At 44.0% G+C, this 22,038-nt stretch overlaps 1 protein-coding gene across 1 annotated transcript in view; it reads left to right on the plus strand.

Annotated features, from left to right (window-relative positions):
* Positions 1-22,038, plus strand: part of LOC117368884 (IgGFc-binding protein-like) — a 65,973-nt gene that overhangs the window by 37,520 nt on the left and 6,415 nt on the right. The window contains exons 8-10 of the mRNA XM_033962627.1: positions 6,992-7,562; positions 10,388-10,587; positions 19,210-19,584. Coding sequence (XP_033818518.1) covers positions 6,992-7,562; positions 10,388-10,587; positions 19,210-19,584 — 1,146 coding nt within the window. The remainder of the gene's footprint in view (positions 1-6,991; positions 7,563-10,387; positions 10,588-19,209; positions 19,585-22,038) is intronic.

Genomic DNA, 22,038 nt, shown 5'->3' on the forward strand with positions numbered 1-22,038 from the left:
TGCTAGAGCCCACTTAGGTAACTGGACAAGTAGGACCACGTAAATGGCAGTCCTAGCATTGCACGGTTAGGTATTTGAGTCCTGAATTGCATATTGGCTGTGCCTGCATACAATTTCCGGGCCCTGCCAAAAACTCAGATATTCAGAGGCGGTGCCTTGATAGGTCCTGACACTGAATATCTGTGTCTGTTTTAGCTCATGGTAGTTAGTATTTTTTTTAAAAAAAATCACTCACTGCTTCTGACGGCAAGACAGACCAGGAGCAAGTAACATAGACCCATATTCTATAAACACGTCCTACTGGTGCCTAAGTTAAGTACAAAATGCTATTTAAAAGAACTTTTAAAATGAATTGCAAGGCACCTACCAGCACCTTTAAAAACAGCTCATGGTAGTCAGTATTTTTTTAAAAAAATCACTCACCGTTGCTGATGGCAAGACGGCCCAGGATCAAGTATGTATATTATATACCACATTCATATCATCTGAGTACAGGTCTTTCTAATCTCTGGGGGAGGAAAAGGTATTTTATAGGAGAACTTAGCAAGTAAAATGAATGATCACTAGATAGTTGATTCAACATTGCATTGATAATAAATGTGACTGTTGGGCAGACTGGATGGACCATGCAGGTCTTTATCTGTCGTCATTTACAATGCTACTATGCTGACAGAATATTGAGCCCCATAACTTACAATTAAGTTAGGACTGCTAGCTTTGTGGTCCTACTAAATGGGTAAAGTTAGCCAAATAATTGTTGATGTTCACCAGTATCTGAAAAGTCCCTTGCCTTTTTTATTGTTATATATTTAGAGTCTGATCGGTCAAAAACACTTAACCAGTTAAAAGGTGCTGTTAACCAAAGAAGCACCAATGAGAGGAATATTCAGAGGTACTAACTGGATAGTGACAATGAATATTTCCTCTGACCATCTCAATTTGAATTGGATTGGATTTATTCATTTTCCAACACTACTGTTGACATAAGTACTAAGCGGTGCACAATACACAAAAGTTTAACAATTACAAAATAGCTGATTTACACAAAACATCACAGTAAACAGCACAATGCATAGACCAAAAACTGCTAAGATATATTAGTCACTGGTATCACCTACAGTTCATGATTATTCAACCCATAATATTGCTGAAACAAAATTAACTTAATCAGTTTCTGAAAAACTGGATGAGAGATCGGTATGGAAACTATAAGAACATAAGAATTGCCGTTGCTGGGTCAGACCAGCAGCTCACACGGCAGCCCTCTGGTCAAAGACCAGCACCCTAACCGAGACTAGCCCTACCAGCGCCCGTTCTTGTTCAGCAGGAACTTGTCTAACTTTGTCTTGAATCCCTGGAGGGTGTTTTCCCCTATAACAGCCTCCAGAAGAGCGTTCCAGCTTTCTACCACTCTGTAGGTGCAGAAGAACTTCCTTACATTTGTACGGAATCTATCCCCTTTCAACTTTAGAGAGTGCTCTCTCATTCTCCCTACCTTGGAGAGGGTGAACAACCTGACCTTATCTACTAAGTCTATCCCCTTCAGTACCTTGAATGTTTCAATCATGTCCCCGCTCAATCTCTTCTGTTCGAGGGAGAAGAGGCCCAATTTCTCTAATCTTTCGCTGTACGGCAGCTCCTCCAAACCCTTAACCATCTTAGTCGCTCTTCTCTGGACCCTTTCGAGTAGTACCGTGTCCTTCTTCATGTACGGCGACCAGTGCTGGACGCAGTACTCCAGGTGAGGGCGCACCATGGCCTGGTACAGGGGCATGATAACCTTCTCTGATCTGTTCGTGATCCCCTTCTTTATCATTCCTAGCATTCTGTTTGCCCTTTTTGCTGCCGCCGCACATTACATGCACGGCTTCATCAACTTGTCGAGCAGAAATCCCAAGTCCCTTTCCTGGGAGGTCTCTCCAAGTACCGCCCCGAACATCCTGTATTCGTGCATGAGATTTTTGTTAACGACATACATCACTTTACACTTATCCACATTGAACCTCATCTGCCATGTCGATGCCCATTCCTCGAGCCTGATTATGTCACATTGCAGATCTTCGCAATCCCCCTGTGTCTTCACCACTCAGAATAACTTCGTATCGTCCGTGAATTTAATCACCTTGTTCATCATACTTATGTCCAGTTCATGTATAAAGATGTTAAAGAGCACGGGTCCAAGCACCAAGCCCTGCGGCAACCCATTGGTGACGCTCTTCCTGTCCAAGTATTGTCCATTTACCCCCCACTTTCTGTTTCTTATGCTCCAGCCAGTTTTTAATCCACGTATTTCACCCTCAATTCCATGGCTCGCAATTTTCTGAAGTAGTCGTTCATGCGGAACCTTATTGAACGCCTTCTGAAAATCCAAATATACAATGTCGACTGGATCGCCCTTGTCTATCTGTCTGTTTACTCCCTCGAAGAAGTACAGCAAGTTCGTCAAAAATGATCTGCCTTTGCTAAAACCGTGCTGACTGGTCCTCATCAGCCAGTGTCCGTCATGGTGATCACTGATGCTGTCCTTTATCAGTGATTCTTCCTTCTTTCCCGATACCTAGGTCAGACTCACAGGTCTGTAGTTTCCCGGATCTCCCCTCGAACCTTTCTTGAAGATCGGCGTAACATTCGCCACCTTCCAGTCTTTCCCAATTTGATCGACAGATTGGCTATTAGTTGAAGCAATTCTGCTATGGTCGCTTTCAGTTCCTTGATGACCCTCAGATGGATGCTATCCAGTCCCGGGGATTTATCGCTCTTAAGCCTATCAATCTGCCTACATATCTTCTCTAGACTGACCGTCAATCCTGTCAGCTTTCCGTCTTCGTTTCTAGCATATAGCCTGATGGGTTCCGGTATGCTGTTTACATCTTTGGTACATACAGACGCAAAAAATGTGTTCAGTTTGTCGGCAATTACTTTGTCCTCTTTTAATACTCCCTTTATTCCATGGTCATCCAACGGTCCCACCGCTTCCTTCGTGGGTCGTTTCCCCTTAATATATCAAAAGAACAGCTTGAAGTTCTTTGCCTCCTGAGCTATTTTCCTCGTAGTGTCTTTTGTTCCCTTTTACCGCCTTATGGCACCTGTGTTGATGTTGTTTGAGCTTGTTCTAGTTTTTGTCCATTTTTGACCTTTTCCATTCCTTAAACAAATTTTTCTTATCTCTGATCGCTTCCTTAACGTCTACAGTGAGCCACACCAGTTCTTTGTTCTTTTTCCTCTTGGATCCCTTGTTGATATGCAGTATATATATATTTTGTGCCTCGGTGATCGTGTCCTTAAAAAGGGACCAAGCTTGCTCTAGCGTTTTTACAGTGCTTATCCTCTTCTTAATGCTCTTCCCTACCATGAGTCTCATCCCTTCGTAATTCCCTTTTCGGAAGTTCAGTGACGTGGCTGTCATTTTGGACCGATGTTTCTCTCCTGCGTCCAGATCAAAGTGGATCATATTGTGATCGCTGCTTCCCAGAGTCCATTCTACTTCTACATCTTGTGCCGGTCCTCGCAGGCCATTTAGAATTAAGTCCAGAATTGAATTTCCTCTAGTATTTTCCTTGACAAGTTTTTCCAGAAAGCAATCGCCTACAGCATCCAAGAACTTAGTCTCTCTAATGCAGCCGGAGGTGCCTAGGTTCCAGTCTATTCCAGGATAGTTGAAGTCACCCATGATAACTGTGTTGCCTCCCTTGCAGTTGCATTTAATCTCGTCTGTCATTTCTCTGTCAATTTCTTTGGACTGCCCTGGGGGTCGATAGTAGATGCCGATCTTCATTTCCAGGCCATTTGTTCCTGGAATTTTGATCCATAGAGACGGTGTTCTCTCCAGTAGATTCAATTTCCTCTTTGACGTATATGGCAACGCCCCCACCTTTTTGAGCCACTCTGTCTCTGCGGTATAGTTTGTATCTTGGTAGCACAGTGTCCCAGACGTTTTCCTCAGTCCACCATGTTTCCGTGATGCCTATGATGTCAACATTATCTTTTTGTGCCATGGCTTCTATTTCACCCATCTCATTTCTAAGGCTCCTTGCATTCGTTTATATACACTTGAGTTTGCAGCCTGTTCCTTTCTTGCATTTCCTTCCCTCTTGTGCCCTTTTCGATCTGTCTTTCCTGTAATCCGGTGAGTCTTTCCCTCTATCTTTTTACATGGTATCCTCCTGGTGTACCATTTCCCAAACCATCGACTCTCTCTCTCGGTTGACTGTCGGCTTTCCCCTTCTTCTTAGTTTAAAAACTTGTCCACTTCTCTCTTGATGTTGCTTGCAAATAGCCTCATTCCGTCTCTGCTGAGGTGGAGTCCATCCTTCCTGTAGAGCTTGCTCTTCCCCCAGAACGTCGTCCAGTTGTGCACAAAGTGAAATCCTTCTTCCTCACACCAGCGCCGCATCCACGCATTGACTGCTTTCAGCTCCATCTGCTTCTTCTCATCTGCCCTGGGTACCGGCAGAATCTCCGAGAATGCTATCCTCTGCGTTCTGGTCTTCAGCTTCCTTCCTAGCATCCGGAACTGGTCCTTATGTACTTCCCTGTTGTAGTTCCTGTTGCTCACGTTTTTCTTCCCCACATGGATCACCACTGCCGTATCTTCTTCTTCCACAGTGTTGAGGATCCTGTCGATGCGGCTCAATATGTCTTTTACCTTGGCTCCCGGTAGGCAGGTCAACAGCCGATCAAGTCTTCCTCCTGCTATGTGGCTGTCAACTTGTCTGATGATGGAGTCCCCCATGACGATTGCTGTCCTCTCTATCTGGCTAGCCACTTATGAACATAAGAGTATAAGCCTTGACATACTGGAACAGACTAAAGATCATCAAGCCCAGTATCTTATTTCCAACAGTGGCCAATTCAGGTCACAAATACCAAAAGAGTAAAGCAAATATTATGCTACTCTTTTTTTAAAAAATCTGTGGATTTTTCAAAACCATCTTAATAACCTTAATCTTCATTTCAAGTTTCAAGTTTCTTTATTTTTGATATACCATCTATCAAATAAGTGTCTAAACAGTATACAATAAAATGAGGTTAAAGAAAGGAAATGAAAGGGGCAAATTAAAAGAACATGTGAACATAAGAATAGTCTTACTGGGTCAGACCAATGGTCCATCAAGCCCAGTAGCCCATTCTCATGGTGGCCAATCCAGGTCACTAGTACCTGGACAAAACCCAAGGTGTAGCAATATTCCATGCTACCAATATAGGGAAAGCAGTGGCTTCCCCCATGTCATTCTCAATAACAGACTATGGACTTTTCGTCCAGGAAATTGTCCAAACCTTTCTTAAAACCAGTTATACTATCTGCTCTTACCACATCCTCTGGCAATACGTTCCAGAGCTTAACTATTCTCTGAGTGAAAAAAAATTTCCTTCTATTGGTTTTAAAAGTATTTCCCTCTAATTTCATTGAGTCTCCCCTAGTCTTTGTAATTTTTGATGGAGTGAAAAATCGATCCACTTGTACCCGTTGAACTCCACTCAGGATTTTGTAGACTTCAATCATATCTCCCATCAGCCGTCTCTTTTCCAAGCTGAAGAGCCCTATCCGTTTTAGTCTTTCCTCATACGAGAGGAGTTCCATCCCCTTTACCATCTTGGTCGCTCTTCTTTGAACCTTTTCTAGTGCCACTATATCTTTCTTGAGATAAGGAGACCAGAACTGAACGCAATACTCCAAATGAGGTTGCACCATGGAGCGATTCAGGGACATTATAACATTCTTAGTCTTGTTAAAAGTTAAAATGCTGAACAAATTCACTTGGACGTACATGGGACAAAAGGGAAATAGGGGAGGGAATGTTTTATAAATATATTGAAATAAAAGAAAAAGAAAAAGGGGAGATAAGTAGAAGTTGAAGACACATTAGGGCAGGGATCACTTCAAGAGAAGTGTTTTGGTGTTTCAAGGCAGTTCAACATATTGTTTCCAGGGGAGTTCATGAGATAGAAGGGCATTTCGAGTGAAAGGTGGAACTAAAGAGTATAGGCAACTTTAAAGAAAATCTCCAGCCTTTATTTCAAGGCTATCCTCTTGAAGACAGGAATTTACATCCTAGACAATCTACGAGCTCCTCTTCCACCCCAGCTGTATGTCTGTGCAATATACCTGCACCAATAGCTATTTAACATATGCTTCTACTTTACTGACCACACTACCTCTTCTGGCTATTGTCTTCAGGATCTGTTTCCCTAGGTTTCTCAGCATTTTTATCTCACCGTCTGATGTGTTCCTTTTAGGGTCCTCAGCCCTTAGAGACCATGCCCATGTCTATAAGTCTCCTCCTGTTCCTCATGTTTTGCACTGTACAAATTGCCTGTTATATTTTCCCACTGGGCTGGTGTAGAGCTTTAGCCCCATCTTTTTGCATTAGTCCCAGGACAAGCATTAGAGCTGCCTAGCTCCCTTATTGGTGGCATTAATGGGAACTACACTTCCTAGAATTCCTGGAGTTTTCTTTCCCCACCCAAAGGACTCTCACACTTAGCGGGAGATTCACGGTCTGTCCCCAGCCTGTTTTACTCTGCCTATTGCTTTGCCCATCCTTGCTCATTGTTTTGTCTTGCCCTGTCCATTGCTCTGCCCAGTCCTACCAGAAACGGATCCTCCGTTTCTCTACCCATTGCTCTGTCCCTGGCACAGATAATTGGTGGTAGTGCTTTCCTGTCCAGCAACAGCAGGAAATGCCTTCTTAAAAAAATGTCATCTCTGTCTGCTAAAGAATGGGAACAGGATGTTTAGATTTCATGTTTGTGGCATTTTGCCATATTGTTTCTGTGGTATGTATGATTGCTAAGTATTAATTGCCTTGGAAAGTGTCGCATTCTTATGTAATTTGGTTTGCCCTTGTGAACTGTTTAAGTAATACTCTGTTCTCTCAATAAAAATTATTCCCCTCCCAAAAATAAAATCACATTTTGATTATCATAAGAAAAGGTTGTCTCTGGATGTGTACCATAAAAGTATTCCTGAGCATCTATCTAATTATTGCAGGTTAATGGGGAAATTCTCAATGTGCCGACAACTATTCTTGATGGAAAAGTTTGGATCAACCAAGAAGGAAACAATATTGTTTTACAAACTGACTTTGGCATGAAAATCCTTTATGATACAGTGCACTATGTGCTTCTTTCAGTCCCCAGCAACTACAAGGGTACACTGGGTGGCCTTTGTGGAAATTTTAATGATAATACTAAAGATGACTACATGCTTCTTGGCGGTCAGATTGCAAAAAATGTGGATGAATTCGGATCAGCTTGGAAGGTGCAGGGTATGAGTAAGGCATGTACTGATGGCTGTGGAGACAAGTGTCCAACCTGTGATAACTCCAAGTTGAATACCTACAAGGTTGGGTCATCATGTGGCATGATCACTAATCCAGGAGGACCCTTCAAAGACTGCCATATCAAAGTCAACCCTGCCAAGTATTATGACTCTTGCATTTATGACTTGTGTGCCATGGAAGGGAAGGGAGACATCCTCTGTAGGAGCTTACAGGCTTATGCAGCTGCATGCCAGGCTGTGGGAGCAAGCATTAAGATGTGGAGAACACCTTCATTCTGTCGTAAGTGCATACAAAACACAGATGCCTTTTGGAAAGGGAAAGTCATATAGTCTGTCAATAAATGATCCTGCTGATATTCAGCCAGCAGCAGTCAGCCTTTTTTTTTTAAACGCTGACTATCACCAGCTACAATAGCTACAGATATTCAGTGCTAGGCCATATCCAGGCTTCAGCAATGAATATCCAGGGCTAATTCATAGTGCCCTGGCTGATGGAGCTTATGAAGATCCTGACCAATATTCAGCTGGGTCCCGTGTGAAAGACTTATGCAGGCTCTAGCTGAATATGCCAGGACCAATATAAGATATACGTGCCCAGATTCTATTTCCCCTCCCATCCCTGCTAGAAAATGGCAGCTTGTAGCCTCTGTTTAAGAATGCTCATTGGCTACCAATTCCACACAGAATTACATATAAAATCACCGCTCTTTCCTTCAAATCCCAAAATACAAAATAACCTGCTTTGATCCATAAGCTTCTTATGACCAGCCTAGAACACTAAGATCCATTACTCAGAATCTTCTGCATGTACCCTCTTTAAGGATTATCAGTACTTATCAAGTACTGCTCCTTCAATCTGAAATTCTCTTCCAATCGAATTAAGGGCAGAAAACAATCTAGATACATTCAAGGGAAATTTAAAATGCTTCCTCTTCAAAGACGCCTATGAAAGCTGACCCAGCTCTCTGATTATGAAAGCTGCTCCTGTCCTCTGATTGCTCATCTCTGTTCAGATTTCTGTCCATTCTCCTTCTTCGTTTCATTTTAACTTTATATGTTTACTCTCCTCTAAATATTGTACATTCCCCTCTCCGTATTTGCGATGGTTAGGGGCAAAGCCAGCCCACGAATATTGAAAATTCGCAAATGACTTTTGGGCCGGCTCTGACCCACCCACGCCTCCCTCCCGGACCTTACCTGGTGGTCTAGCAGTGATGCGGGGCAGGAGCGATCGTCTACACTCCTGCCTCGTGCAGAGCCATCTTCGAAAATAGCTGCCGTGAGTTCCCGTTGTAGTCTCATGAGACCACGGGAAATCACAGCAGCCATTTTCGATGATGGCTCTGCACGGGGCAGGAGTGTAGGAAGATCACTCCTGCATCACCGCTAGACCACCAAGTAAGGTTGATTCACTAGGGGGGAATCCCGGCACAAAAAAACGTGACTAGGCGAAACCACGGGTCCTGAAACCGCAAATAAGGAGGGAGGAGTGTAGTTCTCCCTATTCTCCTCTTGTTTTACCATACATTATGTCAGCATGTATTGTTATTATTGTGAGCTATGTCTGTATTGTTTTTAATTAGCCTCTTGATTGTTTCCCCATTTAATTTTATTGTATAACGCTTAAAATTCATAATTGGCGTTTTTTTTAAATTTTAATAAACTTGGAAACTTGGGGTTATATCCATTCTGGGAGGGTGAGAGGGGGGGATTGGGATGGGAGTGGCAGCCAGATCTACTACCCAGAAGGTAACTGGGTATTGGCTAATATTCAGCCTGGTGCCTGGTTACCTTCACTGCATAAAGTTAGGACAGCCTTTCTTCTGTTCCAGCTTCAGGTTCCTAGCCAGTTAAATGGCTTAATATCACCACTAACCATCTATGTGACCATTCCACCCCAACTCTACCTCCAGCCCTTTCCTAACCTTGCCGGTTAGGGGTTGGCTATTAAGAAGTTTCAAGTTTATTTTTAACTTACTATCCCGCCGATTGGCTTACATGCTAAATAAGAAGGATTAATACAAGGAAAGACAGGTGTGGCAGAAAAGGGTAGAGGAAGGAACTACAATCTTCATAATAGGAAAGAGGAGAGGAAAAAAAAAAAAAAAAAAGGAAGGGTTGCACTGTCTGATAGCTTCTGATCCCGAGTCTCCTGGAGGAGGGGGTGGGGGTGAGATAAGCTTATTAAAAGGCATCATTAAAAATAAAAATTATGAGATCTGCTTTAAAATGGTCCAGAGATGATTGGGATCTCAACTATTCAGGTAAACTGTTCCAGAGTTTGAGTTCCAGAAACTCCAGGAATTCTCCAACAGAAATGATGGGTCTCTGATGTTGTCATAGACTATTTCTCTGAAAGTAGGGGCTCTGAGCTGATATTGCTTTAAGAGTCTGAGCAATTGGGGAGAAATATAAGGTGTCAGCTATTGAGAGAGGAATTCTGGTTATTCTAAGATTTTTATATTAAATATCAGAAGAAGGAATTTGCATGTTTTGCGATGAGAAAAGCGTAGCTAGTGAGAAGACTGAAGTAGAGGAGTCACATGGTCATATTTCCGCATCTTATGAATGATTTTAACAGCAGTATTCTGGACAAGTTATAGGCAACATATGTCTTTAGCCCGAAGTCCTGTATTTGAAGAGTTACAATAATTGAGCTGGCTAACAAGTGAATGAATCAGGATATTAAGGGCTGAGGAATGAAGTAGGGGTTGGATGGAACGAATTAGTTTCAGTTTATAGAAAGAGCACTGAACAACCTGTGAAGTCTGAGACCCAAACAAGCAAGGTATTGAGGGTCACTCTGAGCCCCAGCTGAATATAACCAGAGCCCTCATAAGCCCTGGCTCCTCCCTAGCACTGCCCTCTGACCCACCTCTGACCGCCCAGTTTTTTAGGACCAGTAAGAACCGATAAGCAGTTGCACTGCCTGGCTTACTGCCGCTGAATATCAACATTTAGTCGCCAATTGGCAATTTAAGGGAGAGGAAGGGATAATATATGCTATAGATAGGTGGACTGGATAGACTTTATGGTTTTTATCTGCCTTCATTGTCTATGTTTCTAGCTATAATTCCTAATAATTTCATGTTGTTCTTTCCTCAGCTCTCACTTGCCCTGCCAACAGCCACTATGAACTTTGCACCAGGACTTGTGATTACACGTGTGCTGGCATTGCTGCTCTCTCCACATGTACAGACAAGTGCTTTGAGGGATGTGAGTGTAATGCTGGATATATGTTTGATGGGGAGAGCTGTGTGTCTATGGAGAAATGCGGCTGTGTATATGAAGGGAGATACTTAAAGGTAAGTTTTGTCTCAAATAGTAAATAAGCTCTGCACATAATTAGCCTATCACTGCTGCAATGTAATAGTTGTTCTATAGGGTATTAGGGTAGATTGAGTAGGGTGGTCAGCCTGGGTGCTGCCTGATGAGGGGTGCCACCAGCTAGGGATCACCACTCACTAGAGAGAGCAAAAGAGAGAGAGAGAAGAGATCAAAATAGAGGATAATGGGATATAAATTTTAAATAAATAAATACACGCAAATCAAAAACAGAGCATGTATGATCTCCCACTCTATCCTTCACCAATCTGAGAGAAACAGAGAGAAAGGCTTAATGGACACCACCTCACTAAACCACCCCAAGGACCAGGGGACAGGAGAACACTAGTCAAGGAGAACACTCTCAGCATCAAAATACTCCAAAAGCAGTCCTGTCAACAGCTGAGATTCCATGAGAAAGCCTGTGTGCAACATTCGTGATGATAAACTGTGAGAGAACTATTAAATATTCTATTTTCTGTCACAGACAGTGTGAGAGATGTGTTAATCTAGTGTAAAATACATAATCCAGTGTTCTTTTCTACAGCTTAGATGCTGTTGGGAAAAATACTTACAAATACTATGTAAAATAATCCCTTACTCTGTTCTATAGCACAAACAATATAATAATAAATGGGTTGACTGGCCCTGTGATCAAATATTTTATTAGCCATATCAATTTAAAAGAGACTAAGAAATGACTGAGAACTGGACAAATGCTTCTTGAATATTAAACTTTTGGGGCCCGATATTCAGAACATGGCAAATCGTACACTCACACTTGTTGCTCTACCCCAGCCCCGTCAATCACGAGACAATACTACCGTGCTCATCAACAAGTCTGGAATTTTATTTGGCCGCAGCCATACTGCACGATACAATAAATCATGAACAGTAATCAACTGGACAATACAACAAATCATGAACCATAATCAACTTACGACTGAACATATACATATAACATACCATTCTATGTACATATCACCTGTTACTAGTATGCAATGCAACAATCAGATGCATATGCCTCTCCATCAGCTCACATTGTGGGGTGCCGTAGAAGCTTCCCACTGCTCACCCTGACCCAGCCCGTTCAAGGATGCGTCCTTTCATATGCTGTACTTTGTCGTGAATACCATGGCCTGGCCTCCCTGCCGTCCAAGCAAGGAGACTTGCCCCTTTTGCATAACATATGTGAAGCTGTTTCTCTGTTATTCATATGCTGTGCCTATGAACCCTATCTGGTACCCTCCACGACCCGGAATAGCGAAACCTCGCTTATCGCGGGTTCCCCCCAAGTGTCATGGCTGCGGCCCACACGTAGCAACATCCACTCTATCTACTGATACATATATCCAAACCAATGTAATGATAAACTTAACCAAACCAATGTACTGGTAAATATATCCAAACCACTGTACTGGTAAATCCATCCAAAGCAATGCCAATGTATTGGTAAATATCCAGCAATGTCAGACTGGTAAATACTCGGACAAATGTCCTCTAGCAGCTCCTGAGGTAATGTAAACCGTAATGTAAACCCCGATTCTAGCCACCATGCATCCATAACCCTAATGTAAACCCCGATTCTAGCCACCATCCATTCATAACCCTAATGTCAACCCTAATGTAAACCACCCGAATATAGCCATCATCCATCCATAACTCTTAATGTAAACCCTATAGCTATATCCAGAACCCCAGTGTAAACCCCCCGATACTAACCCTAATGTAAACCCCCCGATTATAGCCACAATCCATGTATTGATCTTCGTTCGTGACGCAAGTTCTTACCTCCCAGATGCTGACACTCGTTGTTACCTCCCAGATGCTGATGAGTAATGGGCTCAACCTGTTACCTTTTGTGGGCTCCTGTGGGAGAAGCTAACAGAATGAGCTGGTAGAAGCACCAAGTCTAAAGGTCCCTGGTAATGAGGTCGCAAGCAAGGTGGTAAACGATGATATCATGGCCGTGTAGATGATGAAGAGACCGTGTGAGGGAAAGAAAACAGTTAATACATGAGGTATGCAGCAAGTGAGGTCGATTCAGCTAGTCAGATTACACTCTGTATATGGTAAGAAGAATTGGCACACATCCCATGTCAGGTTGTAGCAGCACCCCGTATGAGGGCTCCATTGACCCTTCCCATGATCCAGGACCACAAACTTGATCAAGGAAGTCAATTATGAGCGCCCAGTGCTGTAAGCCGATGACAGCTGGCGAAGCTGGTCCTACCTGATACCTCACCTCCTGCAGTAATCTAGAGTGACACCGCAGAACATGTGAGGCCTAACATACGGCTGTTATCTGTCAGAGCTCCCTCCACTACCAAATGGCTACAGAGGAATTGATACCACCTTGACATGGTCCTTTGGGATTCAAGGAGTCTGGCTAAAGAGGAATTGATACTACCTTGACATGGTCCTTTCGGATTCAAGGAATCTGACTAACGAGGAATTGATACTCCCCTGACATGGTCCTGTCGGATTCAAGGAGTCTGGCTAAAGAGGAATTGATACTACTTTGACATGGTCCTTTCGGATTCAAGGAATCTGGCTAATGAGGAATTGATACCTCCCTGACATGGTCCTTTCGGATTCAAGGAGTCGTGGAAGACAAAAATCTTGAGAGGCAAACTAAGACTGTTAAGGCCCACGAGGATGCTACCGAGATGCTCAACCCTGGTATGCTTACCGTGAGTCGAATGTCCTAAGACCTATGACCGAACCTGTGCTTAACCTCAGCAAGGGCAAGCCATACCACCCAATGAACTCTGCCCCTGCATAGAGGGGGAGAAAGTGTCCCCCTGTAGTATGCACAGGACCCGATAGGACCCGATTTGGACTTTTTGGTTGAAACAAGTCAAATTCCACCAACTCCGTGGATCAAAGTCCCAGCTAATCTTCTACCTAGAGCAGAACCTAAGTCCGAAAAGTGTTCCAGGAACACTCGTATCTTCAATGAGTGCATAAAACTTCAGCGGAACCCGAACCGATTTCCCTAATGAGTACTGATTGATGCCTGCTCCAGCAGGCGAACCAACAACTGGGCTTACACGGAAAGACGAATCAGAAATAATAAGTAAGTTATAATAAGTAATAAGTCCGGCTGCCTTAAATCTAAACAGCTATGGATGACGTCAGGATATACCAAGACACCTTATTTGACCCCATATCAGTGTTCTCTACTCTAATGCGAAAGCTGCACAACTCCAAGCCGCGATCCCCAAACGACGTACCATGGGCACTCTGCACCCAGGGGATAAACCACGCTGATGTGGGCTCCGCACCCGGGAATAAACCCACTGATGCGATCGGCTCAGGAGAGCTGGCTTTCCTATGTTGTTTGTACCCCTGATGCGATCGACTCACCTGAGCTGGCTTTCCCACGTTGTTCCTACCGTCCAAAAGGCCACTGGCGAGGACATACTGTTTTGCTTGGACAAGATATTAACGAAGAGGCCATTATGCGAAAACATTTATGATGTGGAAAAGGTTTGCTAAGAACCTGGGAGACCTGATAGCAGATAACGGCCAACTATCCCATCCTGGGAGACCTGATAGCAGATAACAGCCAACTAGCCCATCCACAGCAATCCTTCAGTTTCTTCCTCCGAGAGATCCCACAGGCGTAATAGAAACAGAGTCTACTAGAATTTTAACGGCCGATAAAGGCCAAGTGGGCCCTCCGGTTTGCCCATCTATAGGAAATTATCTATTTCTCTCCCCGAGATGGTGATGGATACAGGCCCAGCGCTATCTTTGTGGAGATGATGTGGTATACCAACTGAAGGTTTTGCTTTGATTTAATAGAAACAGAAGGACGGTTAAAAAACGTAGTATTTGCTTCGGGGGGTACAGATAGAATTAGAGGGCACAGATAGATTTAGAGATAGGTTATAGAAAAAGGCAGGGACCACTTAACAGGTCGTGGACCTGATGGGCTGCCGTGGGTGCGGACTGCTGGGCACGATGGACCTCTGATCTGACCCAGCAGAGGCAGCTCTTATGTTCTTATGTTCTTAAACATAAGGGTAGATAGAGGCCCAATCTGTCCGAGCACTATCTTTTAGGGGATGATGGTTTTATAGAAACATAACGACGGATAAAGGCCCAATCTGCTTATCCGCAATATCCATATTAATTGAAACATCACTACAGATAAAGGCCTCTCAGATAAAGGCCTGACACCTAACAGCCTATCTGGTCTGCATTATCGATCTAGTTAGAACATGACTGGAGATAAAAGTCAAAGTGGCCTATCTATTCTGCCCATTTGTGGTAACCATAATATATTTCACTCCCTGATGTGTCCTGACGTGCCCCAATAGCAGATGAAAGCCAAGTGGACCATCTAGTCTGCCCATTTGTAGTAACTATTATCAATTTATCTCGAGAGAGATTCCACGTGTCTGATGAAGCATGGCGCTGAGTACTCATGCTGGTCAACTTCGTGTGAAGAGTGTTATTGACCACTCTGAATATTGAGGGCTAATGAAGCCCATCATGGCGCACCCAGACCTTTACAAGTACTTAGAAAACTGATCGAATTGACCTTCAGCTGCATATTCCCATTATACTGGCAACAGTTAGGGGCTGATTCCAACTTTCTTTTATGAGATGTAATCTTTGGCACAGTGAAGGCTGTAGTAATGAAGCTAAAGTACCTCATGACAGCAGGAATTATATTGCTGAGAATGCTCTATTAATCAAACAAAGGTTCTTTACATTAGCTGTCACTTGTCCCTCATCTGGACAAGTGAAACACCTCATGGGGCGCCGTAAGATCTTGCGCTAGCAATTAGAAACTGATTAATCGCGGCGCCTGCCCCCACTGACCCTCAGCTGCAGGGCTAAGAATTGCAAGGAAAGACAAACTTTTCCCTTTTTTTTTTTTTGTGAAATGTAATCCTTGGCTCTTATAAGGCCGCCCCAATTAAGCTAGAGTACCTAATGAAAGCAAGAAATTATTATCTATCTAGATATGCTGTATGAATTAAATTAAAGTTATCTCTTCTGTAATGAACTTATCTCTCAGCTGAAACAGCTATACTCCTATGCCATGAAGAAATTATCATTAGCAGAGACTGATAGAAAGTTCTTGGTATAGCAGCTACGCTGGCTTTAATTTGCAGCTCCTAACCTGGCTGTCTGCTGCTAAGAACACATGGTAACGGTTGCTTCATGTGGCTGTCGCCATTTTGGAGCACCACCATGGGTGCTCTACCTGGACATTCTATGTCAGTATGCCACGTTCGTTCAGAGCCGTGACCTGGGGGCCCTTCCAAGTTGGGAAATGCACTGCGTACTCCCGGCTCCATCGCCTCATGTGGGATCCTCGCGAGAAAGAGCACGCAAACTCTGAACCCCGATTCTCTCTCCCTCGCGCCCGATCCCTTAACAAAGACAATGCCGCATCACTGTCCGGTCCCTGCAAGGGCTACTTACTCTCAGGCCGCCGCTCTGGCACTTCCCGGCATCCCACGCTGCACAGGTATGCCTGAAACACTGTGGCGGCGGCCCAAGTGGATTCTCGTCTCCCCGCTGTCTGCTCTGCGCGATCTGACCACGACAGCGGTGTCTCCAATACTATGCCACCACTGCCGTTGCTGCGCAGCTCCCTCACACGCTCCCATTGTCGCGAAGGGAACCCTATGTTCACTTCAACGGCCGTCGCAGGGCAGCAGCTGGATTGGAGCGACTTCGGAATTCCCCAGGCTACTCTGCCCCGACTGCCTGCCTTCCTCCCTTCGCCTCCTCACTAGCTCACTCCCCGATGCCAGCAAACTGCTGGAAAAGATGGCCTGCCCTTCAAGGGCCGCGATCTCCACCTGCACGAGGAAGCCCTGAAGGAAGCAGCCAAGAAGACACCGCCCCGGAGACAGCTGAGACTCGCACCCAGCCAGGCAGGCACAAGGCAAGGCTAGCGTGCAGTCGCCGTAGGCTCTAGATTGCCCCTCTAAGCTATGCGGCCACACTGGGCCAGAATCCTTAGGACACAGGAGACCTTCCCGCTCCTCTGGCGCCCCCAGACACGGCGGCTCCCCCCAGCCTACATAACCCAATGCAAGCTCTGGCCACTCCGGAGTGTCCTGGCATCGGCTGCAGCGTCTCTGTCCAGACGCTATGCGGCTGTTGCCGCCGCGATTCAGTCTCTGCCAAAGGGGAGGGGAAGTCGTGACGGCCTCTTCTGAGTGCCGGACTGAAAAGAACGACTTTCCTTTCACCCTCCGCTATCCTGTCTCTACTTCCTGACCTGCTCTACCCTGATTGGCCCTCCTCACGGCTCCTCCCCTCCCTATCCTAGCCTAGCCTTCTCTCCCGCTCCCTAACCCTTCTTTCTACCCCCCCCTCGCAACGGTTTCGGCCGATTTGGCCACGCTCCTCCCTAGACGGGATGTGAGCTTGTTTTTAGTCATGGTTTTTAAGGTATTGAAAGATGTGGGCTGAATTAAGCCTAATTCTCTATAAAAGTGCTGAAAATTGTACATGCAACTCTGGGCGCACACCCAATTTGCATGCAGCATATTTATGTTTATATTTTTATTATAAAAATCTTAAAATAATGCTAAATCTAATAAAAGGTCACAGTGGTTCACATAAGGGGGGTCTTTTACAAAGCCACGGTAGTGATGCTGCAACAGTAAATGCTCCAAAGCCCATAGGAATTGGATGGGCTTTGGATAACGTGACCATTTATTTTTTCATCAAAACGGGACATCTATTATCAGTCCCGCCCCAATCCTGCCCTAGCCCCGTCCCCAATTTATTCCATTCATTTTTCATGTACATATAATATCTTATTAATTCATAATGGTAACCATAACATTTTTAAAAAACCACAAAGCACACTATACACAGAGAAAATGTTAATTATCATTTATATTTGGGGGTTTTCAAAGATTTCAAGGCAGATGACTTTAAAATATGCAATGTCACCCTAGTAACTATAGAAAAATAGACAAATATAGTGCAAAATATAGACAGCAGATATAAATTCTCAAAACACACATTTTGATCACTAAATTTAAAATAAAATCATTTTTCCTACCTTTACTGTCTGGTGATTTCATGAGTCTTTGGTTGCGTTTCCTTCTGACTGCGTAATCTTTCCTTCATTTCTTTCTTTCTTTCTGCACTCAGGCCCAACAATTGTCCCTTTCTATTCCCTTCCTCCCTCCTTCCTATGCCCTTAGTGACCCAGGGCCTCCTTCCCATGTCCTTAGTGCCCCCAGTGCTCCTTTCTATGTCTTAGCGCTCCCAGTGCCTCCTTCCTATGTCCTTAGTGCCCCTTCCCATGTCCTTAGTGCCCCAGTGCCTCCTTCCTATGCCCTTAGTGCCCCCAGTGCCTCCTTCCCGTGTCCTTATTGCCCCCAGTGCTTGTTCCTATGTCTTAGTGCCTCCAGTGCCTCCTTCCTATGTCCTTAGTGCCCCCAGTGCCTGCTTCCCATGTCCTTATTTCCCCCAGTGCCTCCTTCTAATGTCCTTAGTGCCCCTTCCCATGTCTTTTGTGCCCCTAGTGCCTCCTTCCTATGTCCTTAGTGCCCCCAATGCCTGCTTCCCATGTCCTTAGTGCCCCCAGTGCTCCTTCCTATGTCCATAGAGCCCCCAGTGCCTCCTTCCTATGTCCTTAGTGCCCCTTCCCTTGCCAAAGCCAGCCTGTCTGCCTGCATCCCCCTCACTGCTTTCCAGCCTTTGTCCCACTCCCTCCACCGAAGCCAGCCAGCCTCCCTCCCTCCTTCCCTGCCGCGCCGAATATGAGAAAGCTGAAGTGCAGGACTCCTGCCTGTCTGTTTGCCTCCCTCCCTCCCTCCGAAGCCTACGCGATTCTTCTGCTCCCCTCCCCCCAAATTCGTCGACAATGCCCACTGCTACTTTCAACAAGCAATTACTGATACTAATTAGAATTAATTACATGTTACATGCATAAATTTAGGTGCAGGATACAAACCTACGTTTTACATGAGTCAACAAGGGGGCCTGAAAATGTGTGGGTCATGAGCAGATTTGAGACGTTCTTTTAAATTATGAACATAGTTATAGAATAAAGGCATCCACACCTAACTTTAGGCATGGGCATTTGCACATGCACATTTTCATTGATGCAAATGGCCCTGCCTAAAGTTAGGTATAGTTCCTGAGCATAAATGCTATTCTATTAACTGTGCCTAACTTTAATCCCAGTCTATAGAATCATGCTTTTTTGGTGTCACATATTGAATTTACCCCTATTCTAACTTACACAGGTATTTATAAAGTAGAACTTAGGTAGACTTTTGGCATATGTATGCAAACGCACACAAATGCTAAACATTTATATCTGTAAATATTTATTTGATTTTTTAGCCTGTCCTCTTAAAGGAGCTTAGAATGGGTTACAAAACAGGTACTCAAGCATTTTCCCTATCTCTCCTGGCAGGCTCACAGTCCATCTAATGTACCTGAGGCAGTGAAAACTTAAGTGACCTGCCCAGGGTCACAAGGAGAAGGGTACAGAGGCTGTAGCTCTAATCACTCACCATACTCTCCTCCTGCATTATAGAAATTCCCCTTAATGACTATGATCCAATGTCAAGAAGCTTACTCTCTTTCATTCCTTTTCCCAGATTGGAGAAACCACTGTGTCTCTAGACTGCAGTCAACGTTACACCTGCTCTGCTAATGGTCTCATGAGTGAGCTGGTGATCTGTGAAGCTGGAGACGTTTGCATGCTGAAAGGAGGAGTGCGTGGCTGCTTCAAGAAGGAAGGACAATGTACCCTAGCCATGGGAGCTAAGTTCACATCTTTTGATGGCCTTTCTGGGCAAGTGGCATCCAATAGAGCTTATGAAGTGGCCTCTCTCTGTGATTTGAAATCAGCTTCCTGGTTCCGGGTCCTTGTTGATATCCAGAGCTGTGGTAGTAGCCAGTCTGCTGCAGCCAAGGCCTATGTCTTCTTCCAGAATGTTTTCATTGCAGTTTCCAAGAACACAGATACTTCGGTAAGGCAATGGTTGAGATAGTTTGTAGATGCTTACAAAATATTCATAGGTTAGTGCTTATGAGTGAATCAGAGAAGTGATCAGAGATAGAGTAGGGTCTGTCATGACTCATTAGGCAGGGATTATGAGGCAGGCTGGGTGGACCTAAATGTCTTATCCAATGATGCCTACATGATAATATGTAGATAGGCAAAAAGCAAAACAGTCTGAACATAAGTCTCAGTTACATTAACATTAAGAAATGACTCTGGATCATCATTGACATCCCAGTCACTACCATGCCCTTTAATTTCTTATGAGCTAATATACAAAAAAAAAGAGAAAAAATAGAGGCAGATAAAGACCGGATGGCCTAGCCAGTCTGCCCAGATCTACCATCTACTATCCCTTCTTCTTCCGTAGAGATCCTATATGCTTGTCCCATAGTTTTTTGAATACAGATACAGCCTTCATAGGCTTGGCCCTCCAATCTGCACATCATGTTGTGTTTTATGAGGTATTCTGAGAGTCTCATCATGAAGGATGCCATTACACAAACACCTTTTCATATGCACGAGAACAAAGCATCTAGCACACCAAACTCCTATTGATTGTCCAGAGAATCCATCATAAATGCATTTACTAAATACTTCCTAAATCACACCTGCTACCATTCCCTATATACATGGTAAAAGATGATTCCTTGGATCCCCCTAAGTAATAGAAGCATGTATACTTTTAAACACATTTTCTCTATCCTTATTTTCATTGAAAAAATGTGTCACAGAGCCACTCTAGCCCCTCCCCCCCTGAACCATGGCATTATACTACCTTAAATGACACCTAACACCACTGTACATAAATAAATAAATTTCAATAGGGACATTAAGCCCGATGAAAGGAATGGTAGCCTTTCAGATCCTGTGAATGGCTGTCTCTTCTAAGGAAGAAATACAGAACTGCCTGTCAATTTTTAGGTTATCCTTTAGATCAGGGGTAGGGAACTCCGGTCCTCGAGAGCAGTATTCCAGTCGGGTTTACAGGATTTCCCCAATGAATATGCATGAGATCTATTTGCATGCACTGCTTTCAATGCATATTCATTGGGGAAATCCTGAAAACCCGATTGGAATACGGCTCTCGAGGACCAGAGTTACCTACCCCTGCTTTAGACCCTATTTGACATATATTCCTGTGGCCCTATTTGATGTATATTCCTGTGCTTCATTTGGTTTAGCCTCTCCCTCCCCCCCGTCCCCCTCCCCTACAGCCAGCATTATTTGTCAGCCTCACCATCTTGCAATGCATGAGAGATGCAGGTATGGTTAAGAAGTTCCATCAATTTGGTGATTGGCGCCATCTGGGAGACCATACCTAGGTGGAATAGGTGATAATAGGAATCACATAATGCAGCACAGGACCCAGCAATTGGTAGCAAAATGCTACAGATATATATATGCATCAGATGCATGGGCTGTCTAAACTCAGGCAAAACAATGTACAAGTCAAATAAATGTCTACAAACCCCTTTCCAAAATTGTTGAGATACATATGTGTTAGGTAACAAGGTGCAAAACAGCTGCTGGCTATTTTATCATGACTAGACCATTTATATATTTTCCAAATTTAGATGGAGAGTATTAGGCTGTTTACGTTGCTACATAGATTTGAGACGGAATAGGAGTGGGCCAAAATATGATCCAGATAGAAGCAATATTCAGCCACTATCCAAATAAGTAATAAGTTTACTTTAAATAGATAGTGGTGGCGCAGCAACCACATTCCACATACACTGTATTCAGCACCACTACCTCTAGGGATAGCAGCACTGTGTACAGTATATGAACCACATTAAGGGCCAGATTCTATAAATGTTGCCATTAAAAGCTCATTAAAAATATTTTAAAAACCCAATTAAGAGTTCCACACAGAACTCAGAGTGGCACCTACCAATGCCTAAGTTGAGGTGCCTACCAGTGCCTATCTGAAAAATGGGCATAGTTAGGGGCAGAGAACAGGCATGTTATGACAGGTGCCAGTAGGTGCCTGGGTTATGCTCTGATAAATTTAGCCTAAGAAAACCCTGGGCTCTACTGGCACCTGAGTCATTAAGTGCCTGTAGGTGTGATTCCGTAAACAATACCTAGCAATTGATTGACAACTGTGCCGAGCAACACCTAGGAGATAGGCACTGCTAGGTGCCATTTATAGAATTAGCCCCTAAATGCCGATGCTGGTGTGTTACTTAATAAGTTAAAACTAAGAAAGAAAAATGATACCTTTTTTATTGGACTAACTTAATTGTGTGCAAAATGTTTACAATACTAGTACATGTAAGGGTTAGCAAAGACCTAAGCACTATTCTGCAAATACCTGTTTAACTTCATATATAGAGCACATATTTGTAAGAGGAGCATATACAGTACATGTATGAAACATGGGAGGGACATGAGTGGGCTTCCAATTATGCACATG

This window comes from Geotrypetes seraphini, chromosome 11 (genome assembly GCF_902459505.1).
Source record: "Geotrypetes seraphini chromosome 11, aGeoSer1.1, whole genome shotgun sequence".
Taxonomy (NCBI): domain Eukaryota; kingdom Metazoa; phylum Chordata; class Amphibia; order Gymnophiona; family Dermophiidae; genus Geotrypetes; species Geotrypetes seraphini.